This window comes from Pristiophorus japonicus, chromosome 5 (assembly GCF_044704955.1).
Source record: "Pristiophorus japonicus isolate sPriJap1 chromosome 5, sPriJap1.hap1, whole genome shotgun sequence".
Lineage (NCBI taxonomy): Eukaryota > Metazoa > Chordata > Chondrichthyes > Pristiophoridae > Pristiophorus > Pristiophorus japonicus.
Genome location: NC_091981.1, coordinates 236,151,893 through 236,169,054, shown reverse-complemented (window position 1 = coordinate 236,169,054; position 17,162 = coordinate 236,151,893). Strand labels below are relative to the sequence as shown.

Genomic DNA, 17,162 nt, shown 5'->3' with positions numbered 1-17,162 from the left:
GACCTGGGTGTCATGGTACATCAGTCATTGAAAGTTGGCATGCAGATACAGCTGGCGGTGAAGAAGGCAAATGGCATGTTGGCCTTCCTAGTGAGAGGATAAGTATAGGAGCAGGGAGGTCTTGCTGCAGTTGTACTGGGCCTTGGTGAGGCCATACCTTGAATATTGTATGCAGTTTTGGTCTCCTAATCTGAGAAAGGACATTCTTGCTATTGAGGGAGTGCAGCGAAGGTTCACCAGACTGATTCCCGGGATGGCAGGACTGACATATAAAGAAAGACTGGATCGACTAGGCAATATTTACTGGCATTTAGAAGAATGAGAGGGGATCTCATCGAAACATATAAAATTCTGATGGAATTGGACAGGTTAGATTGCAGGAAAAATGTTCTCGATGTTGGGGAAGTCCAGAACCAGGGGTCACAGTCTAAAGATAAGGGGTAAGCCATTTAGGACCGAGATGAGGAGAAACTTCTTCATTCAGAGAGTTGTGAACCTGTGGAATTCTCTACCACAGAAAGTTGTTGAGGCCAGTTCGTTAGATATATTAAAAAGGGTGTCAGATTTGGCCCTTACAGCTAAAGGGATCAAGGGGTATGGAGAGAAAGCAGGAATGGGGTACTGAAGTTGCATGATCAGCCATGACCATATTGAATGGTGGTGCAGGCTCGAAGGGCCGAATGGCCTACTCCTGCACCTATTTTCTATGTTTCTATGTCCTAACCTTTGTCATGAGTACTGTCTGGTACCTTATCAAAGGCCTTCTGAAGATCCAAGTATATGACATCTGCATTAACCTTGTCTACTCTTTCCGTTACCTCTTCAGAGAATTCTATCAGGTTAGTTAAGCAGGACTTAGCCTTACTTAATCCATTCTGACTTTTTAAAATTATATTTTCTGTCTCTAGATGCACTTCTTTCTTTTAGTATACATTCCAGTATCTTGTCTATCACTGACATTAAGCTGACGTCTATAGTTCCCAGGATTTGTTCTAGCTCTCTACATATACATAAGAGAGCTGGAACAAATCCTGGGAATTATAGATGTCAGCTTAACGTCAGTGATAGAAAAGATATTAGAATGTATACTAAAAGAAAGAAGTGCATCTAGAGACAGAAAATATAATAAAAAATAGACAGAATGGATTATGTAAGGCTAAGTGCTGCTTAACTAACCTGATAGAATTTTTTGAAGAGGTAATAAAAAGAGTAAAGAAGGGTAATATATATCGAAACATTGGCCCCAAATTTCCTCAGCCGCTTAGAGCGGCGTAGTTAGATGTGGTGCGCCGACTTCCTGGGGGGAAAAAAGCGGCAATAATTTACCTTTGAATTTGGCCACTCCCTCGTCGTCCGAATCCATCGGCGTGGCGCTGCAGAGCCTGGGGGGAGCAGTGCTTCGGCCGCCAGGGGGGACGGGGTCTTGGGTTGTATCGTGCCGGCAGGGGCACGTGTGACTGTTTGGCCGTGCGCGCATGCGCAGTGCAACAGGAAGCTTGCCAATCGGACAATTAAAGGGAGAGCGTCCTTAGAATCATTGGTTATGGAGCACATATGAAGGTGAGGTTTGAATATTGATTTTTGTGTGACTGAGGGAGTGGAAAGGAGTGCTGGATAGGTGTAAGAGAGGTGTGAAGTGTAATCTTTGAACATTTCCTGCGTTTGAGTCCAATAGACGAATGGCGCAAGAGCGTGCAAGACGAACCAAGAATTTCCTCCATGAGGAAGTGGAGAAACTAGTGACTGTCATTGAGGAGAAATGGCTGGAGCTGGATATCAGCAAGAGTGGTCTGTCAAAAGTTTCACCCAAGGAAATGAGAAAAAAATGGAGTCTCGTTGCAAAAGAATTCTCCGCTGGGGTCAACACCGCAAGATCTGGAAGCCAGTGCAAGAAGAAATGGCAGGACGTTGGTCAAGTAGTGAATGTAAGTAATATCTTCATCTTTAAATTGAATTGCAATTGTAAATGTGTGTATCTGTATGTGTCCCACCCATCAGAAGCGCACCATGTCTGACAATTAATATTTTCATCTTTGCAGAAGAAATTGGCCCACAACAAGAGGGAGAGAACTAGAACAGGAGGAGGTCCGCCAAATCTGCACCAACTGTCATCCCGGAATAGAGGGTTGCTGCCTTGCTGAGTCGCACCGGCAGAAAAAGAATCAGCTCTGCACAAGCTGGACCCACACGGGAGGGTGAAGGTGAGTCATTAAAATGCATAGTCACCCTTTAAATCAACCTGCTGACTGGCCTGCTATGCATGAGACTACTCATGCCACCCATCCTGCACCCTCCTGTGCTGCTAACCATTTGACTGTTCTGTTATATTTTGCAGAAAAAGAAGACACTCCTCAAGATCCTGAAGATCCACCAGAGGATCCAGATGCGTGCGCTCCAGACGAAGGCGGGTGGGGGAGGAGGGGTCCATGGAAATGTGTGCTCAGGAGAATGCTGACCGCAATATGGATCAGGACATAGCACAGGGCATTACACTGCAAGAACCCTCCATGAGCTCCTCGGCAACATTCCTTCCGAGGTCGTGGGTCCGAGTGGCGGTCGGGAAATGCATCGTGGGACATCCAGTCCCCCACTGTCCCAGCCTGCGCCTCGCACTGGAGGGATGCCACTAGGGAGACCCACAGCGAGGGGAAGGAGAAGCCGACCAGTCTCTCCTGAGATGCAGCCCTCAGCAGAGGTTAATAAGGTTGTTTCATTGGGTGAGGAGACCAATGCCCTCACAAGATCATTTGTGGTGGCCATCAGTGGGGTGCGTGATGAGGTCGCGACACTGTCGGGTGAAATCTCTGCACTAAGACTGGAAGTGAGGGTGGGCATTTCAGAGGGAGTGCAGACGATGGCAGAAGCCATGAGGGAGCTGGCTTCTGCAATAAGAGCACAAAGGCCGGAGACTCAAATGCCACTCCCACTTGACTCCATGCACCGGCCACCGGTCAGACCCAAGCCGGGCTCCCAACACCCCCCACCACCATCACCGACCCTATGAGGATGTGCACCTTTCCCGAGATGTGGGTGAGGGATAGGTGCAGACTTTCTTTCCTGTTGTTGTTGTTGGTGTCGTTGAAGTGCACTGTAAAACTTCCAATAAAAGATATTTTGCATCAAAACTGAATCATGCTCCATTAGGACCACGCAATATTTAGGGTCAACTGTAAAAAGTAAAAATCTCTCATGCCTACAGTCTTGCGTGCCTGCCACCCCTAGCCCTGCCGGGAGGGCTAGCCGATGCATTCTGCAGTCGGCAAGGTAGGACTGTTCTATTTTCAGTAGCTGATGATGTTGTGCAGCTGTTGTGCTGAAGATGTTGTAATGTTGTGCTGATGTTGTGAAGGTCTTTAGTGCTTTAGAATCCTCTAACTCACCTCCCCCCCGCCCCCCTCCCCACCCTATCTTTGGCTACCTGCGCTGATTTCTTAAATGTAGGTAAGGTTTTTCTGTGCCTACAAAAGTGGCCACATACACAGGCCGAAGTTAGTTTGGAGTAACTTTCAGCTGGCCAAATCTGTTTCTATGGCCAGAAGAGGCATAAGTGGCTTGTCACTCCCCCTTTTGGAGAGAACAAACTAAACTAAAAAAAAACCTAACTAACTGACTTACATTGGAGCAAGTTAAATGGGGAAATTTTCGATTTTTAAGTTACTCCAAAAAAAGCTGCTTACTCCAAAAAAAAACGGGGCAACTATTGGGGAAATTTGGACCCATTAGCTCTCCACCAATCCTCTGGCACTATACCCTCTTCTACGGAACTTTTGTATATATAAACTAGTGCTTCTGCTATCTCCTCCCTAGTTTGCATGTATATGCATGGGTGCATACCATCTGGACTGGGGCTTTAGCCTCTTTTAGCTTTGCTACTTTGTCAATTATTTTCTCCCTTTCTATCCCAGCTGTATTGATATTCTTTTTACATTCATCCTCTAGTAAAATGTCTATTTTGTTATCTTCTTCAGTAAAGACTGAGATGAAGTAGTTATATTCAATACACCTGCCATTTATCTGTCATTACCTGTGAGTTTATCCTGCTCATCCTTTAGTGTCACTATCCCTACTTTAATTCTCCTTTTGTTATTTATGTGCCTATAGAGCACTTATTATTTCTTTTTATATTTCTTGATAATTTGATTTCATAATTTCTCTTTGCCTTCCTGATGGTTTTTTAACTTCTCTCCTAAGTTCTTTTGTTGTCCCTCCACCAGCTAATAAGCCAGAAATTCGATTTTGGATCATAGCGGTTTTTTTCCACCCCAAAAAAACGCTCTGCCTCCACTATGATTTTGAGGCCGAACATTTGGGAAAAAAAATGTTCCCAGCGGGAAAAATTGCGTTGCACAAAGATTCACGGCGCAAACAGCAAATTTACTGCAACTTTTCTCCAAGGCCGACACCGCTGTGAGTTTTTCCCCCCAAAAAATAAAAAAAATCGCAAAACAGTCACAAGATCCTTTTCCAGCGAATTGCTGCAAAATAATTTAAAAATAAAAACTTTAACCTACCTTTTTTGCAGGGTTTCATACCCACCGCCGTTCCAAGGACTGCACTGACAGGTTTTTCCTCTCCTTTTTTTTTTGGTTCTATCTACGGATCACCGCTGAGCCAAATATCGGGTAAAAGCGCGTTTTCCAGTCTTGGACGCCAGCGGTCCGCTCCCCAGCGGTATTTCAAAACCCCCGGCGCAAGACTTCAGGGAATTTCCCGCCACACCTTTTTCCGCCCAAAATGGCGAAATACCGCCGAAAAACCCGGCGGAAGGTTGCAGAATCTCCAGCCCTTAGTATCTAAGTACATCTTATATATCTTTTTCTTTAGATTTAATGTTCCCTTTAGATCTTTATTTAATCACGATGCCCCATAATTAGCTTGCTTGTTTTTGGCTTTTAATGGAATACATTTCTCTTGAACTCTATTGATCACCTTTTTAAAGGCTTTCCACTGTTTTTCTGCTTCTTTGTTTTTCAAAATTTTCTCCCTGTTTATCTTCATTTCCAACCTCATTTCCTCATAATTTTCTATTTTCCAATCTATTACCTTAATCTTAGTCTTACTTAAGCACTCGATCCTAATGAACCTTACTATGTTATGATCCCTACTACTACTATGGTACACTCTTACTCTTACATTGCCTATCTGTTCTGGTTTGTTATCCATTACAAGATCCAGCAGTGATTATATTCTGGTTAGACTTCTTAGTACTGAGTGAGAAAGGAGTCCTGTATACATTTTGGTCTGCAGTGTGGTTTAATACCTGCATCTGGTTCTGCATTGTCAGGAAGTTATTGATATAGAAATTGACTGAACACTTTCAATGTTCTTTGATAAAGAGGGTCGTGAAAGATGTAAGGACTGTTCAACCTTTGTCCTGTTGATTATTGAGGTCAATGGGGAAGGTGATGTACTGCTGAACAGGGCATTCATGACCTGCTTAATGCAGCTGTGTACCGCAGACTGGCTGATGTGGCCTGTAGCAGACTGGAAGTGGCAAAGACATTAAAGCCGGTAGTGACATTGATAGCCACTGGCAAATCATGCCCATCTGGGCACTGCTCTCCAGGTAGATCCAAGAAACTAACTGTTGGCTGTACATCCTATGTGCTGGGTATGGCTGGCTATGAGCAGACCTTTCACCTGCTGTCTTCTGATAAGCACAGCAGCTGACTGCTGAGGTTGCTGCTGTTCTTCTTCCTTCAAGTTACAGCTGAGTGCCTCTTTATTTGCAGTTTCAGTGGCTCTGAAACACCAAACCATTAGGTCTTACTGGTGGGTCCAGCACTTGGCCCCACTTCTACAATTTCTAGTTCAAATGGCGTCAGGGTTCCAATTGTGTCATAGGATCTCATTTTAAATTATTAATGAGGCCTCTACCTGGCTGCGTTGAGTGCCTCTTCCTAATCAAAAAGATGCGTGCTTAAAATGGCAGCAGGCAGAAACGCATTGTGAATGTAACCAGAAACAGCAACCCTCATTTTAACCAGCCACTTTGCCTCTTTCCTGCTGGGCGGTTGAAACCAAGTCTTTAGACTCTGGGCTAGACTTTCCACTAGGTGGCTAAGGCCCCAAAAAATGGGCCATGTTCCAGCGATGTGGGATGTCTCGGCCGTGCTGATTGCCGGAATATCGCCCATTTTCTTTTGCGAATTTCCACTCGACCTTACCACTGCGATGTCAAATGGGCGATCTGATTTTTCGGCTCATGATCGTCCAAAGAAAACGGAAGTCAAACGGAAGTCATATTCAAAAAAAAGCTTCTCTAGCAATGCTATTGTGCGCATGTGTGGGTTGTTTTTTTTTGGTTGATTTTTTTTGCCGCGTTTGGAGAGGTCAGGAGTCATCGCACATGCTCAGAAGCACAGGGAGGGTCAGAGAGCGTGCAGAGAGAAAGAAGGAGAGAGGATTGTGCATTTTCTCTGTGGATAGAAACTGAGAAATCTTACAAATCCTATAATTCTGACGTATCTGACAAATCTAATATCTTAAAACAATGTTGAAGCAGGGAGAAAGGGAAAGGGAGAGTGAAAGGAGAAGAGCCAAAGCCTTTAGCGAGGAGGCCAACGAGGCCCTTGTAAATGTAGTAATTACTCGGTGGGAGGACTTGACATGGGGTGGGCATGGGAAACCTTCACCCCATGCATATCGCAGAATATAGGTCAAGATTGCCAATGTTGTAACATTGGCAGCTAATGCAGTGCGGACTGCTGACCAGTGCCGCAAGAGATGGGTCAGCCTGCTGGCAGCATCCAGAGTAAGTTGCATTTTATATTCTATATATAAAATCATATTTAAAAGTCATATTTCAAATCATATATATGTATTATTTACTTGATGTTTATAAATTTTAATTAGAATCCTCAATGACATTTATTTATAACATAAAAAAATTATAAATACATTTATTCACCCTAACACTAAGTTGAATTTTATAGTATGAAAAATTATGCAATGTTAATTAATAATTGAACATTTAAATCTGTCAGTCTTAAATGTTTATTGTCAACTCCATTAGCTTATGCCGTGCAATGTTATCTTATCATTTACAGAAGAAGATAACTATCAACCGTGCGGAGAAAAGGAGGACAGGCGGCGGCTCCGCTATGGTGCATGTGTTAACTCCATACGATGAGCTTGCGGTGGCCTTGGTGGGGCCTGAAAGCCGTTTGGTCACGACCCGTGGTGTGGCCGAGCCCACCCTTGAGTCTCGTGAGTAATGGGAGCTGTGCAATGTGTCAAACATTACTAAATACATACTAAAAATATCGTAGTTACACATGTAATGTTATGCAATTATAATTCAATAATTTTGATGTACTCTTGATCTACGAATGAGGCCATGTTAGCCCTGGTGAACCCTTGTGCATATGGGGTTTTGAAAAGTATTGCAATGTTTTGGGTTATTGAAATATTGATATTGATATTGAAATATTGATATATATTAATATGCATTGTTATAAGTTGTTTAGAAATTTCATTCATCTTTCTAAGGTCAAGTGTCCGTTGAGCCCGTTGATTTAGCGGAGACATTCGCAAATACCGACCCTTCCAACAGCTTGCAGGAGGAAGAGACGGAGGAGAAGGATGTTACTACTCAAGTCATAACGCAATTTGAGCCTGAGCAAGAAGAGGAGGAAGAAGATGATTGTTTTTGTGGAGGGGGAACAACCTGCGGCCATCTCTATTGAGATGGATGATGCACCGGGGCCAAGCGGTGTGCAGGTGGCGATGCCAAGGCGCGTAATTTTGCAAACGCTGACCCCACGGAGGTCCGGTCAGTGGGGTGAGCAATCGCCTACCATGGAGGGCCAGACTGAGAGCTTATTGTGACTGTGCAGGGAGACGGTCGCGATTGGTCGTGACCTTATCCAGGGTTTCACGGGATTCTCTGCAAAATGGAGCCAGTTCTCCATGAACTGGAGCCAGTTTCCAGCACCTTGGAGCGAGTTCTGCACGAACTTCTCCAACTGGTCTTCTGAGCAAGCACAGACTGCAAGGGAGATGTTGGAGGCCATTCAGCAGCAGACAGCCACAAACAATGCCCTATGGCATGTGTTGCTGGCTGGACACGGCGCTGCACCCCAAGGTGTTGTGGCTGTTCGTAGCGAGACCTCGAGCACGCAAGCGAGTACGGAGGACACAGTTCCTCCTGACTCGGAAGTGGAGCTTCAGGCTTCCGCTTCCGCTCCGTCACCTCCACCACGGTAGGAGGTCTTGCCGTCCCACCCTGCCACGTCCTGGTGTCGGTCTGCGTAGACCAAAACGGGCGGGTGGGGTACGAACACGGGGACCTGGAGGGAAACATGGCCGCAGGTAGGGAGGTGGGAGTGTTTCCAAAAGTTTATTCGTTGAATGCTCAATTGTTCAATTGTTCTTGTTTTGTTAATTGTTAAGATTTTGCGGATTTGAGAGAAGGGTGGGTTGGTGCGGGGGGCGGGGGGGGTCGGAGGGAGGGTATAGTTAAAACGTTTATTAAAGTTTTTTTTATTGTTAATAAAAACATTTTTCTTTAATTCAATAAATTGTGTGCGTCTTCTCTCTTAGTTACATCAGTTATCAACTATACAGTTGTTAATCCATATTTGTTCTTTTACTATACAAGTACTTGCACTAAACTTTATATTTAAACTAAGCATAAATTCCGATGATAGGCCAGTGCAGGCAAGACAACAAGGAAACCCCACGCAAATGAAACTTTTGATTAACTGTAAATCAACATCTGAATGTCCACATTTAGCAAGTGGAACCCCTTTCTGTTACGAAAGACCTCCGCGTTCTTTAAGGGTGCTTTGAGGGCAATATGCGTACAGTCTATTGCTCCCTGCACCTTGGGGAAGTCTGCTATTCTCCAAAAACCCAAAATTCTCTTGGTCTGTGCCTCTCTGGTCATTGTGAAGCTTATGACGTCCCTCCACGAGTGTAAAGAGCTTCAGTCACCTGTTAAATGCAGCAGTGTGTAGCGTGCTGATAGATATGGCAGATGTCTAATTTTAATAATCTCTCAACAATATCTAATCACTGTACTCTGCATTCTCTGTACTCTCTACGCTGTATAGCAGTCAGTTTGATAGGCCCCAACAATATCAGTAAACAACTTGACTATGTAAAAGCTATTTAAAAAATATATAAAAGCTTTTTTCCAAAAATAACTGGATATCTTTTTATTCCCTGTTCCAGTATTCCAATATTGAGTACAATTATCTTTAAATTAACTCTAAATAACTCACAACTAATCGTCCACCCTTTCTCTGAAGTCAAAATGACATCCGTAGAGCCCACTATCCTTCTCTTCGGCCCAGAAAAAGCAACTATTTCTCAGCACTCTTTTGGGTCTTGCATCGGCCCAGCGAAGTGCATGCTAGGTGCTGAAACTTGGGATGGGCCTTGTGTGGGCTATATTCCGGCGATCAAAGTGGGAACTTAGGCACCTGTTTTTCCGGCGATATTTTGGGCCTAGTTTCCACTTTTTGCTCAAAATGGACGATAGAGGTCCGTTTTGGGCCATAGATGGACCATAGATGGGCGATGTGAAGTGGAAAGTCTAGCCCTAAGATTCCACCTGGAAACTTTACAAAGGGGATCCATGGTTAAAACTTCCTATTCATGATATCGCTGCAGTGAAGTGTGATGTTATATATGGGGGGAGGGGACTGGGGGATTCCGCAATGAATGTCTACCCGCCAACAATTCATGTGAACGCTAAAAAATGCAAAACTTAGACCATCATCTTGATTTCCAACTGACCCCCTTTAACATTTTAAGTATTAAGTAATAATTTGATCTTTTCAAATTGAAGTGGGAGTATTAAAATGAAATTTAACTTACCCATCTGTTCTTTTTGCATTAATTAGCAGTGTTGGCCGGTGCTGGTTCAACTCCTCATTGTTGAGTTCTTCGAGAGTCAAGATCTTCTGGTCTGCTCTCATCTGTAAAGATAAATTCTACAGTCAACTTGACCTCTGTGAGCAGCTTCTTTTTTTTACCGCCCTGAAAAATATTCCAGCAAATTGACTTGAAGATCCTCAACCTTGTTTTCAAATATCTCCACAATACTCTACACCACCTTTGGGAAACCTTCTCTAGCCATAAATCCTAGACTAAACCATTATTCTGGATTTCTGGTTGTTTCCATCTCCTCTCTTCCATCAGAGGCTGATCCTTAAGCCATTATGGCCTTTGCCTTCTGGAACTTTCTCCCTAAACCACTTTGTCATCTTAAGTCTCTCCTTTTCTTCAACTCTAACCATGTCTTCAAATCCCTCACCCACTTACTTCCTGCTTAGTATCCACCTCTCCTGTCCCATCTTCAAAAAAATTATGATATTTTATTTTGTGAGGAGCACTATAGAAGACCAAGTTGTTCTTGCTTAAAATTATGCAGTATATAGACATCATAATTAATACTGATGACTTGTACTAACATTGGTGTACACCCCAATATATGCAAAGAACAATTTTTTTGATTGCATTATATGAGTGAAGTCTTCCAAATGCAGACATTAGACATTGATGCAAATTTAATATTTAAATCGAAGAAATAATTTATTTGTTGCAATTGGCATGAATAAATTAAATGGAGCAAAACTCATTGTGCAAAAGGGCACCATGTCACTGTTCTGCTTGCAGGTATACAACATTCTGCCCATAGGGCTTTGACATTCAAAGATACATCCATGGATTGTACTCTGGATTGGGGATCAGATCATAGAACTGGATACTAGTTTCAGAATACACAGAATATCTGTCACAGGATTTGAGAGAGCTCTAAATGACAATATTCCAACAAAGTGGAGGAAGATTGCTGGTTTTACATGAATGTAATGAACAGATTGATGGAGGACCAATTTGCTCAACTAACTGTGCCCTACCAAATTGCATAATGGCATGTTGCCATGTCAGTTTGCAGTTGGTTATTCCCAGATTGCACATTGGCATGGACATTGTCACCTGCATAATCTCCTCAAGCAGGCTCGAGGAGCATGGCTGGATGTTGGAAGGACCAGAGGTTTCTGATGACTGACGTGCTAGATTATCATTCTAGTGTATGGAGAAAGAGTCAGACTGAACACTGTGAGCTCAAAGTAAAGTGTGACCTTAGTCTTTTATTGTAGGTCTCCAGGGTGCCTCTCCAACCTGTGAAGCCTTCTTAAATACCTGTACTCCCAAGGGATTATGGGATCCCTTGGGATTCCGGGGAATGAGCTCTCTGGTGGCTGTAAAGAGTAAATACAAGTCCACATATAAAACAACATTCCCCCCCAAAGTCAATAGTGTAACTATTTACAAAGTGAGTCAATCTGGGGCCCTTCTTGCCCTGGTAGATCGTCTCGAAGTGAAAACTGGTGTTGTTGAATCATTTGTTGGGCCCTCGCTGGGCTGCTGTGCAGCTGGCCTTGCTGGGCCGCCTGGTGTGTTGGACCCTGCAGGGCTGCTGTGGATGATGGGTTCTGCTTTGTGGTCAACCGTGGTGTCGGTTGCCACTGGTGTGTGTGTTGGGGGATCAAAAAAGGTAGGGTCCAAGATGGGTTGCTCAGGGTAGTCCGTGAATCTGAGTTTGATTTGGTCCAAGTGTTTCTGGTGAATGAGTCCATTTGAAAGCTTGACCTGCAACACCCTGCTCCCCTCTTTGGCCATGACAGTGCCGGGAAGCCACTTGGGACTTTGTCCATAATTTAATACAAATACAGGATCATTGACTTCAATCTCACGTCACACATTTGCGCTATCATGGTATGCACTTTGTTGACGCCACCTGCTCTCTACCTGTTCATGTAGATCAGGGTGAACTAACGAGAGCCTTGTCTTGAGTGCTCTTTTCATGAGCAGTTCAGCAGGTGGGATCCCAGTGAGTGTGGTCTCGTGTGGTAGCTAAGTAGGACTCGGGATAGGCAAGTCTGCCGTGAGCCTTCAGTTACCTTCTTCAAGCCTTGCTTGATGGTTTGCACTGCTCTCTCTGCCTGACCATTGGACGCTGGTTTAAATGGGGCAGATGTGACATGTTTGATCCCGTTACGGGTCATGAATTCTTTGAACTCAGCACTGGTAAAACGTGGCCCGTTGTCGCTCACCAGGTCATCGGGTAAGCTGTGCGTGGCAAACATGGCCTACAGGCTTTCAGTGGTAGCAGCGGATGTGCTAGCCGACATTATGTCACATTCAATCTACTTGGAGTATTCGTCTACAACCACAAGGAACATTTTACCCAAGAACAGGCCTGCATAGTCGACATGTACCCTAGACCACGGTTTAGAGGGCCAAGACCATAAACTTAGCGGCGCCTCCCTGGGTACATTGCTTAACTGCGAGCATGTATTCCATCTGTGAAAGCAGGACTCTGTCCGCATCGATACCAGGCCACCACACGTGGGATCTGGCTATCGCTTTCATCATTACGATGCCTTGGTGGGTACTGCGGAGGTCATTGATGAAGGTGTCTCTGCCCTTCTTGGGGACCACTACTCGATTGCCCCACAGAAGGCAATCTGCCTGTATAGACATTTCATCTTTGCACTGCTGGAACGGCTTTATCTCTTCCTGCATATCCACTGGGACACTGGACCAGCTCCTGTGAAGCACACAGCTTTTGACTAGAGATAATAAGTGGTCCTGGCTTGTCCAGGTTTTGATCTGCCGGGCAGTGATGGGTGATTGCTCACTCTCAAATGCTTCCATAACCATGGCTAGATCTGCGGGCTGCACCATTTCCACCCCCGTGGTGGGCAATGGCAGCCTACTGAGAGCATCGGTGCAGTTTGCTGTGCCCGGCCTGTGGCGGATGGCGTAGTTGTATGCAAACAACGTGAGCGGCCATTTACGGATGCGGGCCGATGCGATGGTATTTATCCCTTTACTCTCGGAAAACAGAGATATAAGTGGCTTATGGTCAGTTTCCAATTCGAATTTTAGCCCAAACAGGTATTGATGCATTTTCTTTACCCCATAGACACACGCTAACACTTCTTTTTCAATCATGCTGTAGGCTCTCTCGGCCTTAGACAGACTCCTGGATGCATAAGCAACCGGTTGCAGTTTCCCGAAATCATTAGCTTGTTGCAATACACACCCGACGCCATATGACAACGCATCACATGCTTGTACCAAACGCTTACATGGATCACACAACACAAGCAATTTGTTTGAGCATAACAATTTTCTCGCTTTTACAAAGGCATTTTCTTGGCTTTTGCCCCAAACCCATTCACCCCCTTTTCGTAGTAAGACATGTAGTGGTTCTAGCAGGGTGCTGAGACCTGTTAAGAAGTTACCAAAGTAGTTCAAGAGTCCCAGAAATGACCGCAGCTCCGTCACGTTCTGTGACCTCGGTGCGTTCTCGATTGCCTCCGACTTCGCGTTGGTGGGCCTGATGCCATCCGTCGCAATCCTTCCCAGGAGCTCTGTATTGTCTCTGCACCTTTTTACAAACTCACACGAGGCATGTATATATCAGACACGGTCACTCTGTGACCTTCACTTTATTCCCAGGACCAAGAAGTGCTGACCCTGGGTGGGACCTCCCCTTTTATACCTGGAAACCCAGGTGAGGAGTGTCTCCCGCAAGCTCACTTGTGGTCAGGGTGTGCATTTCAAGGGTACAGGTACAGTGTGCATAAGTTACAGTTACATAACTATTGTCATTGCAAGATGGTGAAATACATGACATCACCACCCCCCCCATAAGTCTTTTAGTTTCAGTCTATCGGGTGGTCGACGCTCTCTCGTGGAGCGCCGCAGTTGTGGCTCTGGTGGCTGAGCCTCAGCACGCGTCTCTGTCACTTGAGGTGATTCCGGCATGTCCAGGCTGGCCGCCGGGACTGTGCATGCTGAGGGCTGTCTTTGTTGCTCGTACGCTGGCAGTGGTGTGGGTGCTATCTCATCATGCTCTTCTTCTGGTTCCTCCGTGTCTATGCTGAACCTTGTCTTTACTTGGTCCAAGTGTTTGCGGCATATCTGCCCATTGTTTAGTCTGACCACCATGACCCTGTTTCCTTCTTTGCCAATTACGGTGCCCTCAAGCCACTTGGGTCCCAAAGCATGGTTAAGAACAAATACCGGGTCATCTATTTCTATACACCTCCCCCTTGAGCCTCGATCATGGAGCTCGGTTTGGGACTGGTGCTTGCCCTCAACAATGTCTGCCAGGGCTGGGTGAATGAGGGACAGCCGCATCTTGAGCTTGCGTTTCATGAGGAGTTCCGCTGGCGGAACTCCAGTGAGCGAGTGCGGCCGGGACATGTAGGCCAGCAGGAGGCGCGATAGGCGGTACTGAAGGGAGGGTCCTTGGATACGTACCATGCCCTGTTTTATGACTTGGACCGCGCGTTCCGCCTGGCCATTGGAAGCCACCTTGAATGGCGCTGTCCGGACATGCTTGGTATCATTGCCCGACATAAACTCCTGGAATTCATGGCTGGTGAAACACGGGCCATTGTCACTGACCAGGATGTCCGGCAAGCTGTGGGTCGCGAAAACTGTACGCAGACTCTCCACAGTGATGGATGTCGTGCACGAGTTCAATATGATGCACTCGATCCACTTCGAGTATGCATCGACAACGATCAGGAACAATTTCCCCATGAACGGGCCCGCATAGTCTACGTGAATGCGTTGTGCACCCAGTGTTCCAGGTCTGAGTCAATCCCCGGCCACCATATATGTGACCGGGCAATGGCCTTCATTAACACGATGCCAGGGTGCTCGCTGTGGAGTTCCCTGATGAACGCTTCCCTTCCTTTCTGGGGCATGATTACCCGGCTGCCCCATAACAGGCAGTCGGCTTGGATGGAGAGTTCATCCATCCGTCTCTGAAATGGCCTGACTTCCTCGGGGCATGCGCTGTGTGCGGGCGCCCAATTCTCAGTCAGGACACATTTCTTTATCATGGATAGGAGGGGGTCCCTGTTGGTCCAGAGTTTGATCTGTCGGGCTGTAATGGGGGAGCCCGCAGTGTCAAAAGCCTCAACGGCCATGACCATCTTGGCGCTCTGCTCCGACGCCCCCTCGGTGGTGGCCAGTGGGAGCCTGCTGAGTGCGTCAGCGCAATTTTCGGTGCCTGGCTGGTGCCGTAAGGTGTAGTCATACGCAGCCAGCGTGAGGGTCCATCGCTGTATGCGAGCTGACGCATTAGCGTTGACAGCCTTGCTGTCGGACAACAGGGATGTTAACAGCTTGTGGTCCGTCTCTAGTTCGAACTGTCCACCAAAAAGGTACTGGTGCATCTTTTTCACACCGTACACACACGCGAGTGCCTCCTTCTCGACAATGCCGTATCCACGCTCTGCCTGGGAGAGCGACCTGGAGGCATAAGCCACCGGTTGGAGTCGGCCGTCATCGTTGCCCTGCTGCAACACACACACAACCCCGTAGGATGACGCATCACATGTTAAAACCAGTTTTTTACAGGGGTCATACAAAGTCAACAGTTTGTTGGAACACAGCAGGTTCCTTGCCTTATTGAAAGCCCGTTCTTGACAATCCACCCAAAACCATTCACACCCTTTACGGAGGAGCATGTGTAACGGCTCCAACAATGTGTTTAAGTTCGGCAGAAAGTTCCCAAAATAGTTCAATAGTCCCAGGAATGATCGCAACTCCGACGTGTTGCCGGGCCTGGGCGCCCGGCGAATCGCCTCAGTTTTTGATTCAGTGGGCCGGATCCCGTCTGCGGCAACCCTCCTGCCCAGGAACTCGACCTCTGGGGCCAAAAACACACACTTGGCCTTTTTCAGCCGCAAGCCTACCCGATCCAATCAGCGTAGCACCTCCTCCAGGTTGCGGAGGTGTTCCTCGGTGTCTCGACCCGTTATAAGGATGTCGTCTTGGAATACGACCGTCCCAGGGATGGACTTGAGCAAGCTTTCCATGATTCGCTGAAAGATAGCCGCTGCCGAACGAATGCCAAACGGGCACCTGTTGTAGACAAATAATCTTTATGTGTCGTGATGGTGGTCAGAAGCTTGGAATCTTCCGCCAGTTCCTGAGTCATGTAGGCCGAAGTGAGGTCCAGCTTCGTGAACAGCTTTCCACCTGCCAGCGTGGCAAAGAGGTCCTCCGCTCTCGGAAGCGGGTATTGGTCCTGCAGCGACACTCGGTTGATAGTGGCTTTGTAGTCTCCACAAATCCTAACCAAGCCATCGGCTTTGAGGACGGAAACGATGGGACTTGCCCAGTCGCTGAATTCAATGGCCGAAATTATGCCCTCTCTGAGCAGCCTGTCCAGTTCACTTTCAATTTTCTCACGCATCACGTACGGCACCGCTCTGGCTTTGTGGTGCACTGGTCTGGCGTCTGGAGTGATGCGTATCACTACTTTAGTGCCCTTGAACGTTCCACCAGGTTGAAAGAGTGACTCGAATATTTGCAATACCTGCGAGCATGAATTTCGCTCCACGGATGAAATGGCGTGCACATCCCCCCATTTCCAATTCATCTCAGCAAACCAACTCCTCCCCAAAAGCGTGGGGCCATTTCCCGGAACAATCCAGAGTGGCAGCTGGTTCTGTAATCCATTATGCGTTACCACCAAGTTTGCACTGCCCAGCACTGGGATTATCTCTTTGGTGTCAGTACATAGCTGCGTCTCAATGCGTTCCAGTTTGGGCCTGCTAGCTCTGTGTGGCCATAGTCTCTCAAATTGTTGGGCGCTCATGAGTGACTGGCTAGCTCCCGTATCCAGCTCCATGTGCACTGGGATGCCATTCAGTAAGACCTTCATCATCATGGGTGGCGTTTTAGTGTATGAGCTGTGGACGTCAGCCACATGAGCTCTCTGAACTTCAGCATCCATGGTTATTCCCTAGGCCTCATCCTGCATGCAGACCCCTGGTCTGGTTCCTCTGTCTTGCAGACTAGCCTCGCTACTGCCTTTTTGCACATCCTGGCCAAGTGTCTGCTGACATTACAAATCCTACAGTTATAAAACTGGAACCTGCAACTTTTGGCAGTGTGTCTACCCCCACACCTCCAACATGAGCTGAGATTGCTGTTAACAAAAGGACTATTCCCAGGCATTCCTCTCTGATGGCCCTTTTGGCTGTTTCTAAGCACTCTGATGGGGGGTGTTAATGGTCCCATCACGGGATGCATTGTTCCACGTGATGGCGTGAATTGCCGATCCCCTTTCCATTGTCCCTGCTGCGGGCCCACCCTGGAGCTTGTTGCTGCCT

General features: G+C 46.5%; 1 protein-coding gene across 6 annotated transcripts in view; it reads right to left on the bottom strand.

Moving 5' to 3' along the window:
• Positions 1 to 17,162, bottom strand: part of armc3 (armadillo repeat containing 3) — a 350,931-nt gene that overhangs the window by 100,990 nt on the left and 232,779 nt on the right. For all 6 annotated transcript variants that reach the window (XM_070881406.1, XM_070881407.1, XM_070881408.1 and 3 more), the window contains exon 14: positions 9,826 to 9,926. In XM_070881406.1, coding sequence (XP_070737507.1) covers positions 9,826 to 9,926 — 101 coding nt within the window. The remainder of the gene's footprint in view (positions 1 to 9,825; positions 9,927 to 17,162) is intronic.